We start from the raw sequence: 23,193 nt of genomic DNA on the forward strand, positions 1-23,193 counted from the left end.
CCCTGTCATATCCACGCCCCCAAAACGTGAGTGTATGGGGAACGTGGCATGACAGGGGCCAATGAGAGACTGATTCTAATTTTGTCTCCCACTGTCCCTTTAAGAGCACGCCCGAGACACGCGGCGCGCTCTTAGTGTCAGGCGGGACACGTGACCGCTTCTCGCGGTCACTGCCCGCCTTCCTGATCTCGTCGTCGGATGAGCCGCGCGCGGCTCGTGCAGGAGCAGGACCGCGCGCGGCGAGAAGAGAGGACCCCGGCCGGCCCCTGGAGAGGGTAAGTACTGCTACACTGAGGTATATTTAGTAAGCATATTTTAAACCCCATTTTCTTGGGGCTTCACTTTAGAAGCAGCACAGTTGTAGTCCACGTGGGTACAGTATGTTATGTATTGGGGTTTGTGCAGTCCACCTTCCAGTAGATGGCAGCATAGGGAAGTTATGTACTAGTTCTGTTGTGTTAGTCTCTCTTGTGTTATGTCATTATGTGTGTGTACTGAAGTAAAGAGAAGTTCTATTTCACTACAATGTCAGAGCCATTTTGTGAATATTTAACATGCTAATACTCTAAAATTATGATGTATGGATTGTCTGCCTTTCATGTCCATTTATTTTTAGAGAATCAGCTCTTGTATAACGTGTCCCCACATTATTCACTAGCTCTGCTATCATGTTTGACCACAAATAATCATTATGCACTAACAGCATTAGCTATGAGGCACCTTCTGCCAGGATCTGGTCATAGTACAGTGTTTTTTTAACCAGTGTGCTAAACCACATCAGTGTGTCTCAAGCTACCTCCGAAAATGCAGTGAAAATCTTAAATTCAGGGCTTTTTTTGCAATCCTAAAACGTGTTTTTTAATAAGTATCAGAATTTATATTGGGATTCCGATCTAGCAATTAATTAAAACTAATACGTCAATTTGGTATATGCACAATGTGGAGGTGAATAAAAGTGCTCAAACACCTAAAAAGTGGTATCCCCTACACCACTTAAAACATAATTATACATACATAAAAAAAAGGTGGAGCTTTCAAATGTTCAGGCAATGTTCTGTAAAACAAAATAATTCAACAAATAGTGCAACACAGTAAATAAAAAGGTTCAAGGGTAAATAAAAAGGTATTTTAACTCACAAGCCTAGAGTCATACCCTCATATGACTCAGGTGGTATGCGTTTCTGGACCATTCAAGGATGTCCAACTCCTTTTTCTTTTCTTTGAGGCTTGGTGTTTTCTTTACACGGTGCTTTCCCTTTAAAGTGCTCAGTGCTCCCTTTCTCCCTTTGGCCGGTATATAATGTAAAGAATGCCAGGTCCAGAGGGGTGGGTTCCGAAAAAGGTGCTTTATTGATAAAAAATGCTATACATAAATAAAAATTAAAATAGTTTTACCAGGTAAATATCTGGCTAGACTTGTAGTCTTTAAACAGTAGTCCAATACGCGTTTCGCCCTTCCAAAGGGCTTCCTCAGTTGGCTGTCATCTGTTTTTCATCTTCTGGCTTGAAATTTAAATCGCCCGCTCATTCCGCTTCCGGGTTGCGTGACGTGCGTTCCAGCGTGTGTGTTAACTTCCGCGTTCGTCATTTCGGTGGAACGCATATGCGTTCCAGAGTGTATGCGGATTTCCGCATTCGTCACTTCGGTGGAACGCACCATGCGTTCCACCGCCGTGGCGTTCCATTTAGTAAACATGCTGGATTTTAATGACAAGGAAAAAAAGACATTTAAAACCAAATATGTCGTGTGGGTGCATGTCCTAACCAGTAATATCTAAAAGCAGACTACATTAGTTCTGCTTGTTATATTAATTTCAATAATCATGAAATTAAAATATTAAAACCATTTAGTTAAAATATAATTTTGTGTGGTTTGACTTAAAGTGTCATTTGTACAGTGATATACCAAATACACAAAGGACCTAAGTTCATGGTGTAGAGAACGAATTGAGAGTGAAGGATGGCTAAATTTAAGGCATCTTTATAATTAATAGATGAAAAAGTATCATTGGAGAAGGAAAAAATATTAGTTCAGAAAGTGGCATAATTCGAAATAATTTTAAAAACATTTTAAAACCATATGGTGAAATTATATTAAGATTCATTTGGGGTATTCCCTCATAGAATTAAGATGATAAAACCAATTAATGAGTGCATTGCTAGGTGTAATCTCATTTAAAATTCCATTTACACAATAAAAAGGACTTAAATAAAATGAGAAAGAATAATAGCAAAATATGGGACATCTTCATAATAATAAATGTGGTTGATCAAAAAGGGGTCATTAAAAGTGGGGAATTAATGTTAGTTCATAAAATGGCATAGTTCGAAATCCTTATTTAATCCGTGTGGTAACATTGTGTTGAAATTATAAATGAATTTCTTTTTGATCAACCACATTTATTATTATGAAGATGTCCCATATTTTGCTATTATTCTTTCTCATTTTATTTAAGTCCTTTTTATTGTGTAAATGGAATTTTAAATGAGATTACACCTAGCAATGCACTAATTAATTGGTTTTATCATCTTAATTCTATGAGGGAATACCCCAAATGAATCTTAATATAATGTCACCATATGGTTTTAAAATGTTTTTAAAATTATTTCGAATTATGGCACTTTATGAACTAATATTTTTTCCTTCTCCAATGATACTTTTTCATCTATTAATTATAAAGATGCCTTAAATTTAGCCATCCTTCACTCTCAATTCGTTCTCTACACCATGAACTTAGGTCCTTTGTGTATTTGGTATATCACTGTACAAATGACACTTTAAGTCAAACCACACAAAATTATATTTTAACTAAATGGTTTTAATATTTTAATTTCATGATTATTGAAATTAATATAACAAGCAGAACTAATGTAGTCTGCTTTTAGATATTACTGGTTAGGACATGCACCCACACGACATATTTGGTTTTAAATGTCTTTTTTTCCTTGTCATTAAAATCCAGCATGTTTACTAAATGGAACGCCACGGCGGTGGAACGCATGGTGCATGTTTACTAAATGGAACGCCACGGTGGTGGAACGCATGGTGCGTTTTTATTTACCCTTGAACCTTTTTATTTACTGTGTTGCACTATTTGTTGTATTATTTTGTTTTACAGAACATTGCCTGAACATTTGAAAGCTCCACCTTTTTTTTATGTATGTATAATACGTCAATTTAACTAGAAATAGGGATATCTCACAATGAACAAAAACAAAGCAGGGTGTGCCTTTTAAGTGTAACTCTTATGTACAAACAGCACAGTGAGCCTAAGTTAACCAATAGCAGTATGGACTTGGGATAGTAATCACACTACAAAGCTTGATTATTTTACAACCAGTGTGAATGGAGCACTGTGTTTCCAAGGGTGAGATCAGACAATAACAAGGACTGTAGACTGTGACGGAGCTCCAGTACTCTGACTGAGTACCTCCTCCAAAACTGCTTCCTTGTAGCTATCAGGGACCCTGGAGCACTTCAGACCCAGTCGCCGAGGTTTGAGTGGGATCACTGAGGGCCTTTTTCACCATGGACTAGGCTACTGTGATTACAGCCCTGGACACAATTTTCATCAGCAGATTATATCTCTTTCCCCAAACACCAGATGACACTTGGTGAAGGTTAAAACCGCAACTAACTTTAATATACCCATTGTACAGCACTACGGAATTTGCTGGTGCTTTATAAATAATACAATAATAATAATAATAAGATTATACATAAAACACTTATTTATGCGCACCAAAAGCTCATGTATATACAATAGGTGCATATGGGTGGGTTCAGACAAAAGAAAGAGCTGAGAACATAATGGGAGATTGAGGAGGGACAGGGCAGCTAGTTTAAACTGGTCTGGCAGTGTCCCTGGGACAACGCCCTGCTGGGGAAACAATAGGACAGGAAAAAGGGGGAGAGGCACAGACAAGCAATACATTCAACATGCCCTGCCCCAATACTATGCACAGGGTGACCAAAACACAAGAGGAATCTGGTGACCCACACATAGTGTCCGTCTTCCACCCCCAGCGATGGTGACTACCGTAACATAGACTATTTAGGAAATTTAAGGGAGTGGCAGAGCAGCCAGTTTGAAATAGTCTGGAAGTCCTCTGTCCCCAGTGATGGTGACACCGTTCATAAACTGTTTAACCCCTTAAGGTAAGATGGTGTCCACGACCTCCAGCCACCATAGCAATTTTATTGACATGAAGCTGTTTTGGTGCCCAGAGTGTTCCTTTGAAGGGGAACTGTCACTTCTCTGGAAATTACACCTACGTGTAAAAAAAAGTATTACACATTTGGTAAATATCAGAGAAAAATAGAAATAACTTAAAAAATCTCAGATGTTATCTCTCAAAAGGCCATAGCCACTGTACTTCTGACAGTTCATTTTAATGTTTAGTTATTGCCAATGCCAGTCTATTTGTTTTGCCTCTGCAGGAGGAAGAAGTGAAAGATTTGGTCAGAAAGGAAATGAGTGACACGTGTGGTGAGTTACAGTAACTAAATCAAGTTACATCTACGTATTGCTTTCTCCCAAGGAGAAAGTCCATTTCCTATACAAGAGATCAGGAACTGTCTTCTTTCTTGGGTGGTTGGGATCAGCATAACAATATAAAGGAAAGCAGAAGAGAAGGAACCAATGGTGCAATATGTAAGGTCAAAGTAACACGTACAACATATATTTCTTATAGTTGCCAACTCACGTGGTAGAGCTAAAAATCAGCTCTATATGTGGTTTATATTTTACATATCATTGGTGCTACTTTTTTACTTTGTTTCTTATCACTATGTATGTATGTATTGTATGTATGTGACTGTGTGCATTTGTGATTGTCTACATATGTGACTGTGTGTGTGAATGTGTGTCTCTGTATACATGTGATCAGTATATGAGAGAAAACATAAAGCTTTGACCTTTAGCCTAGAACAGCAAAAACCTAAATACATTGCTGCCAACATACTTATCCAATAAACTGATAATGGCAAACATCAAGCAAAAAAGTCAGGTTGAACAAATTCTCCAACATATCTATTTATCTTTCTACAATTCCCCGGTCAATGCCTAGCAATCCCAACATTACAGAATAACCTGCATGTATAAAAGTTCCCCCTTTTTTTTGATTTTGCAGTTGTTTTCAGAATGGAAATGTTTTTCAAAATGATCACACTAAACACAATATACCATTTGCATTGGTACTGCAGGTGCTTTAACTTGAATCGTCTAAACACTGTTTATTCATTTGCAAGTAATGGATGCAGGGAAGCATGGCTTATGGTTCAATTAAATCACACTAACCCTAGAGTAGCAGGATTCCAGAAAGATTCAAGTCAAAGCACAGAAAATGAAAAAGACAAGTAATCAGTCCCAGCTGCTTTTTAGGAATTACTGCAACCACCATAACCCCTGAGTAACAAAATGCACATAGTATGGTCCTCACCACAGTCCAGTGACATCAGGTCCGGACTGGCCATCGGACACACCAGGCAAATGCTATCTGAGTGCCGGCCCTGTAGTATACCATGTCAGGCCGGTGAGGAGATCAAAGATCTCCCTCACCGGCTCACAGGCAGTGTAATGCGGCCACTGGCTGGGGAGGGAGACAGGAGAGGACCCGGTGGAGCTCTATCTTGCAGTTCCGGGTTCCTCTCGCAGGATTCTGAGCATTGCCATGGCAACATCCCCCGATCTCGCGAGAGTAAACTCTAGCCTCGCAAGCTAAAGTTCACTCACTTCTAGCACCACCAGGGATGGCAGCACGGCCTCCCCTCCCAGGCTAAAGGTAAGAAAGGAAGGGGATATAAAGCTTCTTTTTTTCTTTTTTTTTTTTAATTTAAAATAAATACATTCTTATATAGTGGTAATAATCTGCCTCCCCAACACACTATCCCTCCTAACATATACACACACATCACCCGCACACATATTACCCTCACACACACACATCACATCACCCTCACACACAGCACTCTCTCACACACACATCACCCTCACACACACATTATCCTCACACACAGAGCTCCCTCTCACACAAACACATTACCAACACACACACACAGCTCCCTCTCTCACACACGCACCTTCACACACACACAGTACCCTCTTACAAACACACAGCACTCTCACACACAGGACCCTCACTTAGAGCATCCTCACACAGCACCCTCATGCACACAACACCCTCACACACACACACACACATACACAATGTTTTCACAAAATCCCTTTTTTGGTTAGAGTAGCCCTTGCTTTTCTGCCTCACAACCCCAGCAGAGCTAAAAATAAATAAACAAATAAACTAAAGCTAAAACTTACCTTTATTCCAGCACTGATCTAAGTTCTCCTCTCAACCCAATCCTCCTCTCCTGACAATATTCCCCCCTAGCTGATGGAGGACGGATGTAAGGGGTGGATGGACTGAGAGGTGTGCATGGGTAGCACAGGGGGTGGGCGGGCATGCCACCATTGGACGCCTGTCGCCAGCATGATATGCAGGCTGACAACAGATGTAGAACATGCACAGAATTTACAACTCTTGTTGCTAATGACGCCCCAGTGATGCTGCTGGAGGTGGAGCAGAGAGGCTAGACTTTGTATGTGCAGTGTTTCATGATAAAATACTGCACATACAGATTCAAAACAAATCACTAAAGTGGTCATGGTGGTTGGAGTAACCCTTTAATTGGTATCTAATTCACTGAACCAAACACTGTTAATGAAGGAAAAGCACCCGCCCCCCACATTTTTCTGGTGATTATATTAGCACATACGTTAAGTGATTTCCATTCAGTTTTAAAAAAAGGGTATTGAAAATAAATATACATATCTTTAGTTTGGCATTATCTGACCAATAGAAGAGTGGTTATGCTTTGGTGGCTAGGAGAACCCTAGTTTTTGTTAAACTGCTTAAAATCAGTTTTTAAAAACAGGAAGGTGACATCCAAAATCTTTGTTTCCTGGCTAATCATGGCAGCATTTAACATATGGGTTTAGCTCCTCCCTCTAACCCTCAGGACAGGAAACACAATCAATTAAACAATTAAGCATACCTTCCCCTAGTATAATAGGGACCCCAGAAGCATCCACACCTCAGTCTTTTCCTGTCCTTGTAGACCTAGGACAGCTATTTTTTTTTCTTTGTTTGTCTGAATATTTTTTTTTTTTTTTTTGCTCTCCTGACCATGTCTGATATGGTCTTGTCCCTGTGGAGGTCAGCCTCCCTCCTCAGGAAGCCCAGGCACATGTAGCCCAATCTCTGAGGAGTTGGGAACCCCTGGGAGCCTTGGTGGTTAGTTCCACAGGCTGTTGGAACTCACTGGTATCCAGAATGTGAACTGCAGACCTCGATCAGACGATCGGCATGACGGTAAGACGCCCGCGAATGCGCGATGCGCACGACCGGAATCAGAGTGATTTTGCCCTTTTTAAAAATGACGGTTTCGCGACCAATGAGCGCATGTGCGTTCTTTAAAGGTACAGAGCGGGAAATTTGAAATGGCGGTATTACAGTATATAAAACGCTCGTTTCTTTTCCCTTTAAAGATACAGTGCTCTATTAGACTGTTTCTTAAGCTCTGCAGGTAAGACATTTACTTTATCATTTATATTAATCCAAATGTTTAGGCTGGGAATGCATTACCTTTTTTAATGTTCCAACAGCCAAAAAACTAGAGATTTTAACTCTTTATGTCAACAATCTTCTTATAGAAGAAGCCATCGTACCTGTACCCATGAGAGAAAGATTCCAGGGATATTATTCTCCCCTGTTTTTGGTCAAGAAACCCGAAGGAAAATGGGGACCTATATTAGACCTCCAACAGCTCAACCTTTACCTGAGAGTCAGGAGATTTTGCATGGAATCCATTCGTTCCATCGTTCCTTTTGTTCATCACAAAGATTGGTTGATCTCGGTAGACCTCAGGGATGCATATTTTCATGTCCCTATCACGGTCAAGCACCAGAAGTTTCTCAGGTTTTGTGTCCGGAAGGAACACTTTAAATTTCGGGCTCTGCCCTTTGGGATAAGTACAGCCCCGAGGAACTTCTTGAAGATTTTGGTCACAATCATTGCTCTGCTCAGAAAAGAAGGTGTAGCTGTGTTTCACTACCTGGACGACATCCTGGTAGTGGCCACGGACTTAAAATCCATGTTCCAACACAGACAACTAGTCCTCGACACTCTCTCTCATTTCGGTTGGCTCATCAATCACGAAAAGAGTAATTTGCATCCATCAAGAGAACTGGTATTCCTGGGAGCAAATTTCAATACCGACACATCGATTGTATCCCTTGCACATGACAGAAAGCTCATACTTCAAGATCGTATAAGGAGCTTCAGACTGAAAATTTCAGCCTCGGCGAGAGAGTTTATGAGACTTATGGGGACTCTTTCCTCCACAATAGAGCTTGTCAGATGGGCATGGTGGAACCTTCGCCCTCTTCAACAATTTTTTCCGAAGAATTTCAGGGCCAGCTCAAGGGATTGGGAGAGATTGATCCGCATTCCTTTTGTTCTAAAACAGAAGCTCCTTTGGTGGATGTCATGGGAAAACATCTCCCGATGGTTTCCCTTGATGTAAATAGATTGGGTGGTCATTACGACAGACGCCAGTCAGACCGGATGGGGGGCACATTTAGGCAATCATTTTTTTCAAGCAAAAGGGCCTCCAAGAACCCAATGCTTGCCTTCCAACATCAGGGAACTGAGAGCTACCTTTCTGGCACTTCTTCATTTTCAACACGTCATCCGGCATTCCTGGATCAAGTTGAGAGTGGACAACAAAGCGGCTGCTGCTTACATAAATCATCAACGTGGGACAAGGCGTGTAGTCCTGATGAGGAAAATCGTTCCCATTATGACCTGGGCTCAGACTCATGTGGAAGGCCTTTGTGCCACCTATCTCCCAGGAAAGGAGAATGTGTTAGCGGACTTCCTCAGCAGACACCTGATAGAAGCATCAGAATGGCAACTTTCCAGGAGGATCGGTTGGTCCAGAAGTGGGGTCCTCCCCAAGTGGACCTCATGGCAACTATTCAGAACACCCAGGTCCCGTGCTTTGTTTCAAGGAGATACCATCCAAAGGCGGTTGCTCAGGATGCTCTATCCATCAAATGGGAATTTGATCTAGCCTACGTCTTTCCTCCAATTCCCCTCATCTACGCTGTTCTGAGGAAGATCTCCAAGGAACATTGCAAGGTGATAGCAGTTCTTCCCTTCTGGCCTTGTCGCCCTTGGTTTCCCCTGTTGCAGAGGTTTTCAAGGGACCTGCCTTAAGAGCTTCTGGTCTCGGAAGATCTGCTGATTCAAGGTCCAGTGTTTCATCCAGAACCTCACAAGTTCAGGCTCCATGCATGTCTATTGAGAGACAATCTCTAGTTGACCATGGCCTTTCGGACCAGGTAATCTCAACCCTGTTACGTTCTAGGAATTCGTCTACTTCTTCTACCTACCATAAGATATGGGAAGCCTTTGCACGATGGAGTAATTCCATGGTTCAAGATTTAGGTTCCCCTTCCGTGTCTCAGGTTTTTGGTTTCCTGCAAGCAGGCCTGGAGAGGGGCCTTCAACTTAACACTCTTAAAGTACACTGCTCAGCTCTTTCGGCTATTTCTGGTATTCGTTGGGCATTAAATCACATTGTGATTCACTTCTTCAAAGCTGTCATTAGGATTAGACCTCCTATCAAGAAATTCTCAGCTCTTTGGAATTTGCCTCTGGTTCTGCAAACATCCCTTTGAACCTATTGATGTGGTCCCGATGCAGGTTCTTTCTCTAAAGACCCTGTTGTTACTGGCCTTAGTCTCTGCTAGGAGAATGTCGGACATTAGAGCACTGTCATTTGAGGAACCATTCACTACCTTCTTCGACGATAGAGTTGTGCTACGGCCTAGACCTGAGTTCCTTCCGAAGGTTGTTACATCTTTCCATCTGAATCAAGAGATTGTCCTGCCGGGGTATTTTCAAGAACCTTCTTCTCCTGAGGAAGAAAGATGTCATACACTAGACCTAAGGAGGTATCTTTCCACATATATTGCATGCTCAGCTACTTGGAGAAAGTCTCCCCAATTGTTTGTGATACCTTGGGGTTCTTGTAAAGGTGAAGCTGCTTCTGTCGCAACCCTTCGTTCCTGGACAGTTCAGGCTATTTCTAGAGCATACAGGACAAAACAGGTACCAGTTGCCAAGGACATCAAGGCACATTCCACAAGGTCCATTGCTACTTCATGGGCTGCAGAGTCAGGAGTCCCTGCAGAGAGCATCTGTAAAGCTGCCAATTGGTCATCTTTGAAAACCTTTGTGCATCACTACAGAGTGGATGTCTCATCTCGTTCTGATTCAGAGTTTGGCCTATCGGTCTTGAACTCTTATAAGCCTTAAGTTAATATTAAACAATTTTTGTAGCATGAATTACCCTCCCTGAGTGGTTATTGCTTTGGGAATCCCATATGTTAAATGCTGCCATGATTAGCCAGGAATAGAGAAAATGTATTGATACTTACCGTAATTTTCTTTTCCTGGCTATTATTCATGGCAGCATTTGGTTTCCCACCCTCTCTTGGTATATTCGTCTTGTTACTGGACTGAGGTGTGGATGCTTCTGGGGTCCCTATTGTACTAGGGGAAGGTAGGCTTAATTGTTTAATTAATTGTGTTTCCTGTCCTGAGCGTTAGAGGGAGGAGCTAAACCCATATGTTAAATGCTGCCATGAATAATAGCCAGGAAAAGAAAATTACGGTAAGTATCAATACATTTTCTCTAATCACACATATTTCTTGAATTACCTGCGGTGAGTTGGAAAGAACACTATTTTATAATTCTACCCTGGTTAAACAGGAAATACTAGTGATTTTTCCCTGGAAATAGATTCAATAATGTGTATTATCTCCTTAGGGAAGTGGGATGTTTCTCACAATCTACGAATAATCAGTCATACAAAATGCATTAGACTGGGAAATGTGTTATACCAATTAATCTGTATCGATTTTGTTCTTGTGGAAATAAAATGTGTAGATTTTATTAAGTCATGCAAATGCATGTGAAGCACTGTACCAACAAAGATCACAACTTTGATCCAAAGTAAAACAAATATAATAATGTATATAATGCTGCTTTCAAAAAAATGCATTGGATTTTTTTTTTAGAAATTCTAAAGGATCCACAAACAAAGTCATTAAAAATCATACTGATGAGACAAGTAGTTCAACTTCTTCTCTTTACATAACGACACATAACAGATATATAAACAGAAATGTCACAACACAAGATACCAAAGAACATAAATTCTAAAAATATAGTTACTTTTTGTTGAAATCTGGTGTGTGATAATGTCTTTTCTTTCTTTACAGCCTGTGCAGGTGAGTGCAAGTTTGCGATGAAGGTAACATGAATTCAGACCTACCAGTTAACACTTCCTAAATACTTAAATTTAAATATAGAGTATGCAGTTTTGAGATATTCGGTGTATGGAACTGCCAAAGAACCCAATGTTAACTTAACCAGGCAACATTGACTTTGCAGTTTTCTGTTATGGGGTATTAATTTTTGGGGTTACACTTCTGGATTCAACAGCTAGAAGCTGTTGAGAAACCTTTTTTATGTATTTATTTATTTAATTTATTTTTTACCATATGCCTGCTGGCAGCACTAGCAACCAGTTTCTGCCCCGTGCCCCTACGATTAGGCTAAGAATTAAATAAATATACTGAGGGGCATAGGCTAAACCCCATGACCTCCATGGTGGCGCTCATATGTATAAATAAAATAGTTGGGTCAGATAGTGCCCCATGCCTCACCTGTGATAAGAAGGTTAAGGTTCTAATTATAATAAGCGGCAGGGGACATATTGTCCTCTCCCAGCTCCTTGCATGAGTGGCAGTTGGGGGCTCTAATATTACTAAATGGTGGGAACCTAATGTCCCCTCCAAACCTCCACCCACGGGCACTATCTTTTTGCTGTTCAGCTGACATGCTTTGGCAATTGGAACAGTGGTATACTTCTGTGGGGTTCATATTGACCTCCAAAGTCTTTATTTTTATTTCTTTTTTAATGGCAAAGCACATATATGAGGATTTTGCTTGAGCAGCTGACCCGTTTACCAGGTTTTGGCTTTTAGAATTTCAGCTGGCAGTAGATGCAGCCAAAATTTGTTAAAATTATTAGACAAAACTAGTCAATCATTTTTGACTGTTTTTTGTTTTTATAAATAATAATTTCCAGGGCCTGAAACTCAAGTTAAAATGATTTCTAGTTTCAGAACTGTCAGTTTCTTTATAAAATTCCAATTCATTCTAATAACCATCTGATCAAGAGCATGCTTTCATTTCAACTTTCTGATACTTTTGTTTTGCGGTCTGATATTTCTACTATTATCTCCTAACCCATTGCTCCCTTGGGAGATATGGATGGAGGATAAGGGTTGAAAGAGTTTGTTCTTCCCATAAAAAGGTGCAGACACTTTTAGAAATGTGGTGAGTCACCCTAAAAGGTTGAATGTCAGCCCAATATGCCAGACTGACTGTTAGTAGAACTGGCAAGCCCCAGTTCGAGCTGCACATATACCGAGCATTTATGAAGCACTCTCACATTATTCATAATCCTTAATTTATTTTGAGCAACACTGTTTGGGGACTTGGTCTCAGATGTCCACAGATGCAGGACACCAGAGAGCAAATCTGGAAAGCATGCAGGAATCCCAAAACAGGGCTCATCACATGTTGTGGGGTATGATAACCAATACAAATTATAGTATATAATTTTTTTCTTTGTTTAACTATTAAATGAAGATAGTGGAGTGATTAACTCTCTAACACTAAGACAATATATCCTTACAAGTGTTACCCGCTGTGCACTTAAATGAGCAGGTTATTTGCCTACAGTGTTGGTACCAAAGGATCCATGTTTTCAAGTGTGGCTGGCTTTAAGTGGACCTGCCATTTTTATGAAGGCAGTATTATGGCACATTTTAGAATATATTTAGTTATTTAATGTTAATATATTCATATTTATATATCATGAGTATTTACAACAACCACAAACTTTGTTTACATAATTATTCACATATACATATGAAGCAGTTATATTTTCCTTTAATACAGACGGAGTCTGTGATTGCTAAGAATGGTCTATGGGAGTCAGTGGGCCTGAATGATCGTGAGTTGCAAGTTACATATTTAGTATTTAAAATGACATTGTGAAGAGACAGGGAGAGTAGAAAGGAAGGCCAGCAGGAGGTTTCTGAATACTGAGTGTTTAGGAATAGGGAAAACTGGAGGAAAATGGAGAGTATGGCTTCTGATGTCCAGCCAGGCCATTGCAGACAAAGAGGAAAATGTGGGTGGAAACGTACACAAAAACACATACACCCAGAGCAAGGGACAAAGTAGCAGGGATTTCAGGTCTTGTGACCTGGTTTGCTTCAGCATCCCTGAAATCCCTGCTACTTCCATAGAGCCAGAGTGACAAGGTTATCCTAAACTCTAACGTTAAACAGTGGTAACAAATCTAAAACATTGCAATGAACATGAAGGCATGTTTTTGGGACTAACAAAGTGTAGGATATAGCAGGGAAGAGAAAACAGAAGATGGTGCACAAAGGAGGTAAAACAAAAATTGGAAGGGGGGTGCATCAAACAAGAATTACTGCTGATGGTTCAGCTGTTTCTACCAGTGGTACTATGATAGTGACAACTGTAAGGTAAGTGATTATTTAGATAATCAGCATTTATACATGCTATGCTTATTGTTACTGAGATTATACACAATGTAACAAACCACTCAGTTTACACACAGGGCTCAACATTTATAGTCACCACAAATAAAAAAAAATTCAGCCTCATGAGTAAAAATTCAAGCAAGTTGGGTTAGTTTGACATAGACCCAACAGGCTTGCGATGGTAAGTAACTTTAAACCCTTAAGGACACATGACATGTGTGACATGTCATGATTCCCTTTTATTCCAGAAGTTTGGTCCTTAAGGGGTTAAAGGCCTTGACATAATAAGCCCTGCTACATATACACATACTGTATGTCCTTAAGGGACACTAAAAAATCATATTGTTTACACAGGTTGTGGTACAAGGAAGTCCACTGTCAGAGAGCATATATCAGTGGATACAATTGATGATAAAAGTTTTGTTTTTTAATTTAAAAAATAAACATGATTGTTAACCAGTGCACATATTTTACTTTTTACCTGAATATTTAAAGAGAACAGTCTTCCATAATAGATGGAATAGAGACAAACTTTTAACCTGACATTTTAAATACTGACCATCATTAATTTGAAATTCCAAGCTGTCTTGATGCATAATATATTTGGCTAGCAGGATATAATTAAGGTGTGTTTGACGCGAGAACAAACTTGAAGAGCTTTCTTACATCATACTTACTACTGCAATGGGCTTCCCAAATAAATTATAAATTACTTCTGACTACTTTAATCAGGAAATAAATTGGATCCATTTACTTAAGTACCACCAGGTAGCAGATGAAGATATTGTAGAACTGCATCTGACTCATATAGTGCCTGATAATGGATATATTGTAATACAAACTGTGGTTAGCTTAATAATGTGAAATAAGAAGTTTTTTAGTTCTTTTTTCTAAAGAACACAAGGATGATCACATTCAGAAAAGTTATTCACTAAAGTGAGAATTTAAAGTGAATTTCAAATTTACAGTCAAAACAGCCAAACAGGAAAATTTCTCTCTAATCACAGCTTGACTATTGCATTTTGTTACCTTTCAGTTCACCTCAATCCTCTGCTACGTGAACACACCCTACATATAAGTAGTAGTGTAACTAGCACCTGTATTTTATTTTGTCTTCTACTTGTGATATCATTCCAATAATAAAAATATATGAATCGTTATTTGCATTTTCTTTAGGAAAGGATTATCAGGTAATTATTAAATCTTCAAGCCCAGATGAAGGGTATGAGGAAGATGATGAAATTAGAGCAACAGCGACCCCACCAGTGACTCCTCCTGACAATTATGTTACGGGTGAAGTAGTGGCTCACATGCACTGGAATAAAACTATTAATGCAACCGAAGTTCCGAATACTACTTCAGAGACAAAGACCACAGGTGATATAAACGTATCTATACTCTGCTATCAATGATCATAACTTCAAGATGTTTATTATTCTAGTTGTTATTTTTCCTACATAATCTATAGAAAGGTTCTCTTAGGAATTAGGCTTTTAAATTACTTTTCAATAAAATTCTCTATATTTATTCCTATTATTACACGTTTTTTGTTTATCTCACTCAAAGTGATTACAGCCTATGTGTTGTCTTATTCACATTGCTATTGTAAATTCTCAAAATGGTTAGTTTCATCTCAATGATTTAACTCAATAAAGATTTTTTTTTGTTTGTTTTAACATTTTTCTCCCCCTAATCCCCTCTATTATTTTGTGCTGCACTTAGTTTTCGAAACGTTAGCACAAATTGTTATGTAGTCCAATCACCACTGTACAATCACGTAGTGGTTGTTGCAGCCATTGATATACTGAACACGCAATCTTTAGGTAAGAATACATTCAGGACAATTCTATCACTTTTTAATGATGTTGGATAATGCTGACTATAGAAAAGAATGTAATTAAATTATAAACAATAAATGAAAAGAAAATAAGTCACACTCAATTTCTTTTCAGATACAGGTGAAGTCTATATCACTTATACATATTTATTACAATGTGAAATTTAGCTTACAAACTTTTTATTATGGGAAAGGATGCTGTGAAAAAAATGGAACATGAAAGATTTTAACTAACTCTATATCCTGGTACAGTATAAATAAAAAACATGACGTTTCTGATTCCCATGTGATACTTTTATCCTAGCATTTTGCCGTCACTATACAGTTGAGTTTTCTCTGATTAATCACTAACCTTTATGCCCAGATGCTACAAGCATTTACAGTTTTATTGCTGTAGATATAATATTTTCATACTTAGAAATGAACCAGTTGTTCCGTGACATTCATCAAGGACCTATAAAAATGACGATCAATAGTTAAATGTGTGTTTAATGTACTGCTCCATCATGCTAATCATGATTATGCTTTGTCTCTCAGTAGAGAAAAGTGATAAGGAGCTAATGGGACCATTGCAAAGAAGGAAAAGAAATATTGAATATATGACTCAAGGTAAAAAGCCAGACATTAATTGCTTACACTGTAAAATCGGCTGTACAGTGCATTGCTTTGTTTAATTTTTCAGACCTTTTCAAGAGTAAGAGTTGAATGAGCATTTTATACTTTAAAGGAACACAAACATGTATATAGTGTTTAAAAAAACAAAACAAAAAAAATCTTTATCTCCCCAGCCCCCTCTTGCCCCCTTAAATAACTAGAAAACTCAATTACCGCGCGGGTCTGCTGGCACTGGCTCCACCCCGATCCATCCCCTTGTCTGAAACCATGCGAATTGAAAGCATTGGATTGGCTGACATAATACATTTTGATCTCAGCATAGGAAGTAGGACAGAAGCGGAGCCAAACAATGCCCTGGCCAATCAGTATCTCCTCATAGAGATGCAATGAAACAATGGGGAAAGTTCAGCATCTCCATGTAGATCGAGTGGCCACTAGAGGTGTTCCTAAGCTGTAATGTAAAACACTGCATTTTCTCTTTAACCCCTGTCATGATTCCCTTTTATTCCTGAAGTTTGGTCCTTAAGGGGTTAAAAGCCTGCAAGAACTGACTATACTCACTAGAACAATTACATCAAGTTGTCGTTGTTCTGGTGACTATGGTGTCCCTTTAAAGAGACACTATAGGCGTATGCTGATTTTTTAAGGCATGCTGTGTGTTGTTCAAACATCAAGGCAACTGTTAAAGGAGGCTTTATTCCCTTCAAAATCATATATACACGTTTTTACTTTGTAAAATTAAATTTAGTCTATAAAGTCTCCTTCAGTCTCATTACCAGCCTGTAAAGAAGTAAATTTTTTTCTGCCATAAATAAATTCCACCTATATAATTTCTGCAAGTGTGCTGAAAACAGTAATGAAGATATTAATGGGTCATACAATTCCTACAGCCAAGAAGGGGATAAGATTAAATTAGCTCAATCATTTAACTTTTACTATTAGATTAGCATTACAGAGATTAATAAAGATTGTCAAAACACTTTTTAAATTACAGGGAGTGCAGAATTATTAGGCAAGTTGTATTTTTGAGGATTAATTTTATTATTGAACAACAACCATGTTCTCAATGAACCCAAAAAACTCATTAATATCAAAGCTGAATATTTTTAGAAGTAGTTTTTAGTTTGTTTTTAGTTATAGCTATTTTAGGGGGATATCTGTGTGTGCAGGTGACTATTACTGTGCATAATTATTAGGCAACTTAACAAAAAACAAATATATACCCATTTCAATTATTTATTTTTACCAGTGAAACCAATATAACATCTCAAAATTCACAAATATACATTTCTGACATTCAAAAACATAACAAAAACAAATCAGTGACCAATATAGCCACCTTTCTTTGCAAGGACACTCAAAAGCCTGCCATCCATGGATTCTGTCAGTGTTTTGATCTGTTCACCATCAACATTGCGTGCAGCAGCAACCACAGCCTCCCAGAAACTGTTCAGAGAGGTGTACTGTTTTCCCTCCTTGTAAATCTCACATTTGATGATGGACCACAGGTTCTCAATGGGGTTCAGATCAGGTGAACAAGGAGACCATGTCATTAGATTTTCTTCTTTTATACCCTTTCTTGCCAGCCACGCTGTGGAGTACTTGGACGCGTGTGATGGAGCATTGTCCTGCATGAAAATCATGTTTTTCTTGAAGGATGCAGACTTCTTCCTGTACCACTGCTTGAAGAAGGTGTCTTCCAGAAACTGGGAGTTGAGCTTGACTCCATCCTCAACCCGAAAAGTACCCACAAGCTCATCTTTGATGATACCAGCCCAAACCAGTACTCCACCTCCACCTTGCTGGCGTCTGAGTCGGACTGGAGCTCTCTGCCCTTTACCAATCCATCCATCTGGCCCATCAAGACTCACTCTCATTTCATCAGTCCATAAAACCTTAGAAAAATCAGTCTTGAGATATTTCTTGGCCCAGTCTTGACGTTTCAGCTTGTGTGTCTTGTTCAGTGGTGGTCGTCTTTCAGCCTTTCTTACCTTGGCCATGTCTCTGAGTATTGCACACCTTGTGCTTTCGGGCACTCCAGTGATGTTGCAGCTCTGAAATATGGCCAAACTGGTGGCAAGTGGCATCTTGGCAGCTGCACGCTTGACTTTTCTCAGTTCATGGGCAGTTATTTTGCGCCTTGGTTTCTCCACACGCTTCTTGCGACCCTGTTGACTATTTTGAATGAAACGCTTGATTGTTCGATGATCACGCTTCAGAAGCTTTGCAATTTTAAGAGTGCTGCATCCCTCTGCAATATATCTCACTATTTTTAACTTTTCTGAGCCTGTCAAGTCCTTCTTTTGACCCATTTTGCCAAAGGAAAGGAAGTTGCCTAATAATTATGCACACCTGATATAGGGTGTTGATGTCATTAGACCACACCCCTTCTCATTACAGAGATGCACATCACCTAATATGCTTAATTGGTAGTAGGCTTTCGAGCCTATACAGCTTGGAGTAAGACAACATGCATAAAGAGGATGATGTGGTCAAAATACTCATTTGCCTAATAATTCTGCACGCAGTGTATTTAGAAAAATATTTTTATTTTTAAATAATTTAGAAATATATTATTTAACTATATGTATGCATTGTGTTATATTACATACATTTACTATATAAGTAAAACAGGTAACTAGAGCAATTGGCAGTCACAAAAAAAAAAAAAACAACACCCATGGTCTTTGGGTGTCGGATGCTAATGTTATCCTTGGCGGCTTAATGTTCCCACCAAAGCCACAACCAATTGGCAGTGGGTTGGGGCTCTAATAATAAAATTAATATTATATTAATAATATTACATGCCATTGCTTATGTGGCATTTTCCTCTCCCAGATAGCTGTGGGTCCCCAATCCATTAGCCACTCCCCAATAAAATTAAGTAACCCTATTTATCCCCCCCCCTCACCCTAATAATAGTGAGGTGGGCAGGGCCAGTGCAAGACTATTTTGTGCCCTAGGCAAGACCAGCTACTTGTACACACCCCTTCAGAAACAAAAATTGGCAACTTTTTGTGTCTCTGTGTATCTTTATCCCCCCAGCTCCTCTGTGTCTCTTTATCCCCCAAGCCCCACTGTGTGTCTCTGTTTCCACCCTCAACCATCTGTGTGGTTCTTTGTTCACCCAGCAATCTGTGTGTCTCTTTGCCCTTCTCAGCCCCCTGTGTGTGTCTTTGCCCCCTCAGTATCCTGTGTGTCTTTTTGCCCCCCACAGACCCTCGTGTGTCTCTTTGCACCCCTCATTCCCCTCTGTGTGTTTCTTTGATGCCCTCAGCCCTCCCTTTGTCTCTTTGCCCACCTCATCCCCCCTGTTTGTCTGTTTGCTCCCTCCGCCCACTGTGTGTCTCTTTTCCTGCCCTTCTCAGCCCCATACAGGGCCGTCTTTGATGCGGGGCAAACGGGGCAGCTGCCCAAGCCCTTTTACTTCCAGGGGGCCCAGGCAACTGCCCCGTGGGCCTGGCTGCCCTCGACAACTTTCTCCCATCCATGGGCCCCCGGTGCATCCTGGGGACGCACACTAAAGAGGCCCACCGGATGGCCCATGCACTAAGGGCCACCCAGTGGGCGTTTGTAAGCAGGGGCCTGGTCGTGCGATGTGGCTCTTTAATAGCACAACTGCCATGAGTCACTTCCTCCCAGAGAGAGCTGCGCAGGAGAGATCACACCAGGGAAGCAGAGAGGAGGGGGGCTGGCCCGGATTGCCAGTCGGCAACTCCCAAAAGCCTCAGCCACCTCTCTGGACACCAATCCTTCAAGGTAGGAAACTGGGAGTAGATTTAAAAGTGTGAATGTGTCCGTATGTCTGTCAGTGTATGTCTGTGTGTCTCAGTATGTCTGACAGTGTATGTGTGTGTCAGTAGGGTGTCTTTCAGTATTTCTGTTTATTTCAGTATATGTGTGTGTGTGTGTGTGTGTGTGTGTGTGCCTGTCAATGGGTATGTCAGTATGTCTCTCAGTGTATGTCTTTGTGTGTGTGTCTTTGTGTCAGTATGTCTGTCAGTGTGTGTCTGTCAGGGTATGTGTATGTGTGTGTCAGTATGTCTATCAGTGTGTGTCTGTGTATCAGTATGCCTGTCAGGGTATGTGTGTGTGTCAGTATGTCTATCAGTGGGTGTCTGTGTGTCAGTATGTCTGTTAGGGTATTTGTGTGTGTGTTAGTATGTCTGTCAGTGTGTTTTTTGTCTGGGTGTTTTTGTCTGGGTCAGTATGTCTGTATGTGTCAGCATGTCTCTCAGTATATATGTGTGTATGTGTCAGTATATCTGTCCGTGTATATGTCTGTGTAAGTATGTATGTGAAAGGTGCGATTGCATGCCAGGGAGTGGGGGAGCCCAGGGGGCCCAAGAAAATGCTTTCCTAGTGATACTAAAGACGGCCCTGGCCCCATATGTGTGTCTCTTTGCCCCCGTCAGCTCCCTGTGCATCTCATTGCACCCCTCATTCCCTCATGTGTCTTATTGACCCCCTCACCCCCACAGCCAGCTTAACAGCTAAACTCCATCTTGTAGCGTGGCCGAGCCATGGATCGAAGTAAAGCTTTAGCTTCTGTAACCTCTCCACAGTCTGAAAGGAAGCAGTTTAGTTCTCCCTGCTCGCCCTTCCAGTCAGATTGGGAATAAGTTACAGAAGCTCCTCTACCCCAGTCCACGGTTTAGCCACGCCACATGCAGAGACCGGCAGGAGGGGAGTGCAGTGCTGTGTACTCGCCTCCTGCCAGTCATCCAGGTATTGCACCCCCTGGGCACCCCCTTAATCTGTCTAGTATCACGTCAGCCCTAGAGGGGGGTGAATAAAACAATTAAAACTAATTCCTGTAAAATAAAGAATTATAGTTACTAGCAACCAAATTTTTAACTGCCAGTGGGTATATAAAACTTTAAATGATCAATTCACAAAAGAGCCTGCCGGATGCATTCGGTTCTGAATTTTATTAATATTGGTGCATTGTGAACCTTCAGAATCCTATACTTTGTAAAGAGTGTGGATGTGAAAGCACATATTTTAATCTGGGCACCAAATGCATCCAGATTCCCTTGGCTGACCAAATTCTGACCGTATTTGGCTTAAGTAAATATGAACATTTTATGCCATTGTGTTCGGAATATGTCATTTTCACTGGATTTTGTCTGTGCGGGCAAAATCAATTTTTTTTTAGTGAATAATCCTGATACTGGTACTTTACAAGGTTGTGATCAAGGCCGGCCTTAGGGGTGTTCGAGCTGTGCGGCCGCACAGGGCGCCATGGAGCAGGGGGCGCCCTGCGGCCGCATAGCTCACACGGCAGGGGCGTTTTAGCCGGAAAGCAAACAAGGCATTTGCCTTGGGCAGCATTTTCCAAGGGACGGCAAAAAAAGCCGCCCCCAAATGTCCAAGGCAAATGTCTTGTTAGCCTTGCGGCTAACAGACATGCTGGGCTGCTGGGCGAGCGGCACTGGCTGGCGGGCGGGCGGCTGGCGAGGGAGCACTTCCTCTGAGCTGTCTGCTCAGCTCCCTCGCGCGCCACCCGCAGAGTGAGGCTGGGAGCCGGAATATGACGTCATATTCCGGCTCCCAGCCTCACTCTGAGGCGCGCGAGGGAGCTGAGCAGACAGCTCAGAGGAAGTGCTCCCTCGCCAGCCGCCCGCCAGCCAGTGCCGCTCGTCCAGCAGCCACTGGACCACCAGGGAGGAAGAGACACCCCCCCCAGCATTCCCAAAGGTAAGGAGGCTGGGGGGGGGGGGTGTTTAAATAAATTTTAAAAAATGTGTTAATGTGGGTGAGTGTGGGTGTGTCTGTTAGTGTGTGTCTGTGTCTGTTAGTGTGTGTCTGTGTCTGTTAGTGTGTGTCTGTTAGTGTGTGTCTGTTAGTGTATTTCTGTTAGTGTATTTCTGTTAGTGTGTGTCTGTGTCTGTTAGTGTGTGTGTGTGTCTGTGTCTGATAGTGCGTGTCTGTTAGTGTGTGTCTGTGTCTGTTAGTGTGTGTGTCTGTGTCTGTGTCTGATAGTGCGTGTCTGATAGTGCGTGTCTGTTAGTGCGTGTCTGTTAGTGCGTGTCTGTTAGTGCGTGTCTGTTAGTGCGTGTCTGTTAGTGTGTGTATGTGTATGTTAGTGTGTGTCTGTTAGTGTGTGTCTGTTAGTGTGTGTCTGTTAGTGTGTGTCTGTTAGTGTGTTTCTGTTAGTGTGTTTGCCTGTGAGTGAGTGTGTGTGTGTGTGTGTGTGTGTGTCTGACTGTGTGTGTGTGTGTCTGACTGTGTGTGTGTGTGGCTGTCTGCCTGTCTGCCTGTGTGTGTGACTGTCTGACAGTGTGTGTGTGTTTGTCTGTCTGTGTGTGTGTGACTTTCTGTGTGTGGCTGTCTGCCAGTGTGTGTTTGACTGTTTGTCTGTGTGTGTGACTGTCTGTGTGTGTGTGGCTGGGGGGGATGGGAAGGGGGGGCGCTGTGAAGATTTTTCGCACAGGGCGCCCAAATGCCTAAGGCCGGCCCTGGTTGTGATGCAGTTATTTATTAGTGTATAAATATGTAAATAACAATAATAATTTTGACCTTTTTGCTCTAATCCCAGATACCTGCCAGCTTCCCATGGATGAAGGATTTTGTTCCAGTTACTCTTTGTTTTGGTATTACCATGTGGAAGCTGATGACTGTCGACCTTTTGTATTTGGTGGTTGTGGAGGAAACGTCAATCGCTTTAAAACTAGGCATAAATGTGAACGGAGGTGTAAAAATAAAACGGGTAAGAATGCTCCTAATCACTTAGAGTAACTGATAGGACAAAATGCACAGAACATTGATACGGACAATGGAATATGTCACTCACACAGAGAGGATCATTGATTAAAGTGAAAACTGTCGAAACTTCAAAGTGAACAAACTCGTTTCCTGGCACTATAGTGTTAATAGGTCCCCCCACCCGCCGGGCTCTAGGGGGAGGAAGGGGTTAAATGTTTACCTTTCTCCAGCGCCGGGCTCCCTTGGCCCTGGGGACTCTCCTCCCTCTTCTGGCGCATGCGCGGTAAGAGCCACGTGCGCATTTAATCAGTCCATAG

At 41.1% G+C, this 23,193-nt stretch overlaps 1 protein-coding gene across 1 annotated transcript in view; it reads left to right on the forward strand.

The window, feature by feature from the left end:
* Positions 1–23,193, forward strand: part of LOC134601732 (collagen alpha-1(VII) chain-like) — a 414,484-nt gene that overhangs the window by 384,326 nt on the left and 6,965 nt on the right. The window contains exons 95-99 of the mRNA XM_063446237.1: positions 4,442–4,490; positions 11,350–11,381; positions 14,811–15,093; positions 16,091–16,162; positions 22,710–22,880. Coding sequence (XP_063302307.1) covers positions 4,442–4,490; positions 11,350–11,381; positions 14,811–15,093; positions 16,091–16,162; positions 22,710–22,880 — 607 coding nt within the window. The remainder of the gene's footprint in view (positions 1–4,441; positions 4,491–11,349; positions 11,382–14,810; positions 15,094–16,090; positions 16,163–22,709; positions 22,881–23,193) is intronic.

This window comes from Pelobates fuscus, chromosome 3 (genome assembly GCF_036172605.1).
Source record: "Pelobates fuscus isolate aPelFus1 chromosome 3, aPelFus1.pri, whole genome shotgun sequence".
In the NCBI taxonomy this organism is placed as follows: Eukaryota; Metazoa; Chordata; class Amphibia; order Anura; family Pelobatidae; genus Pelobates; species Pelobates fuscus.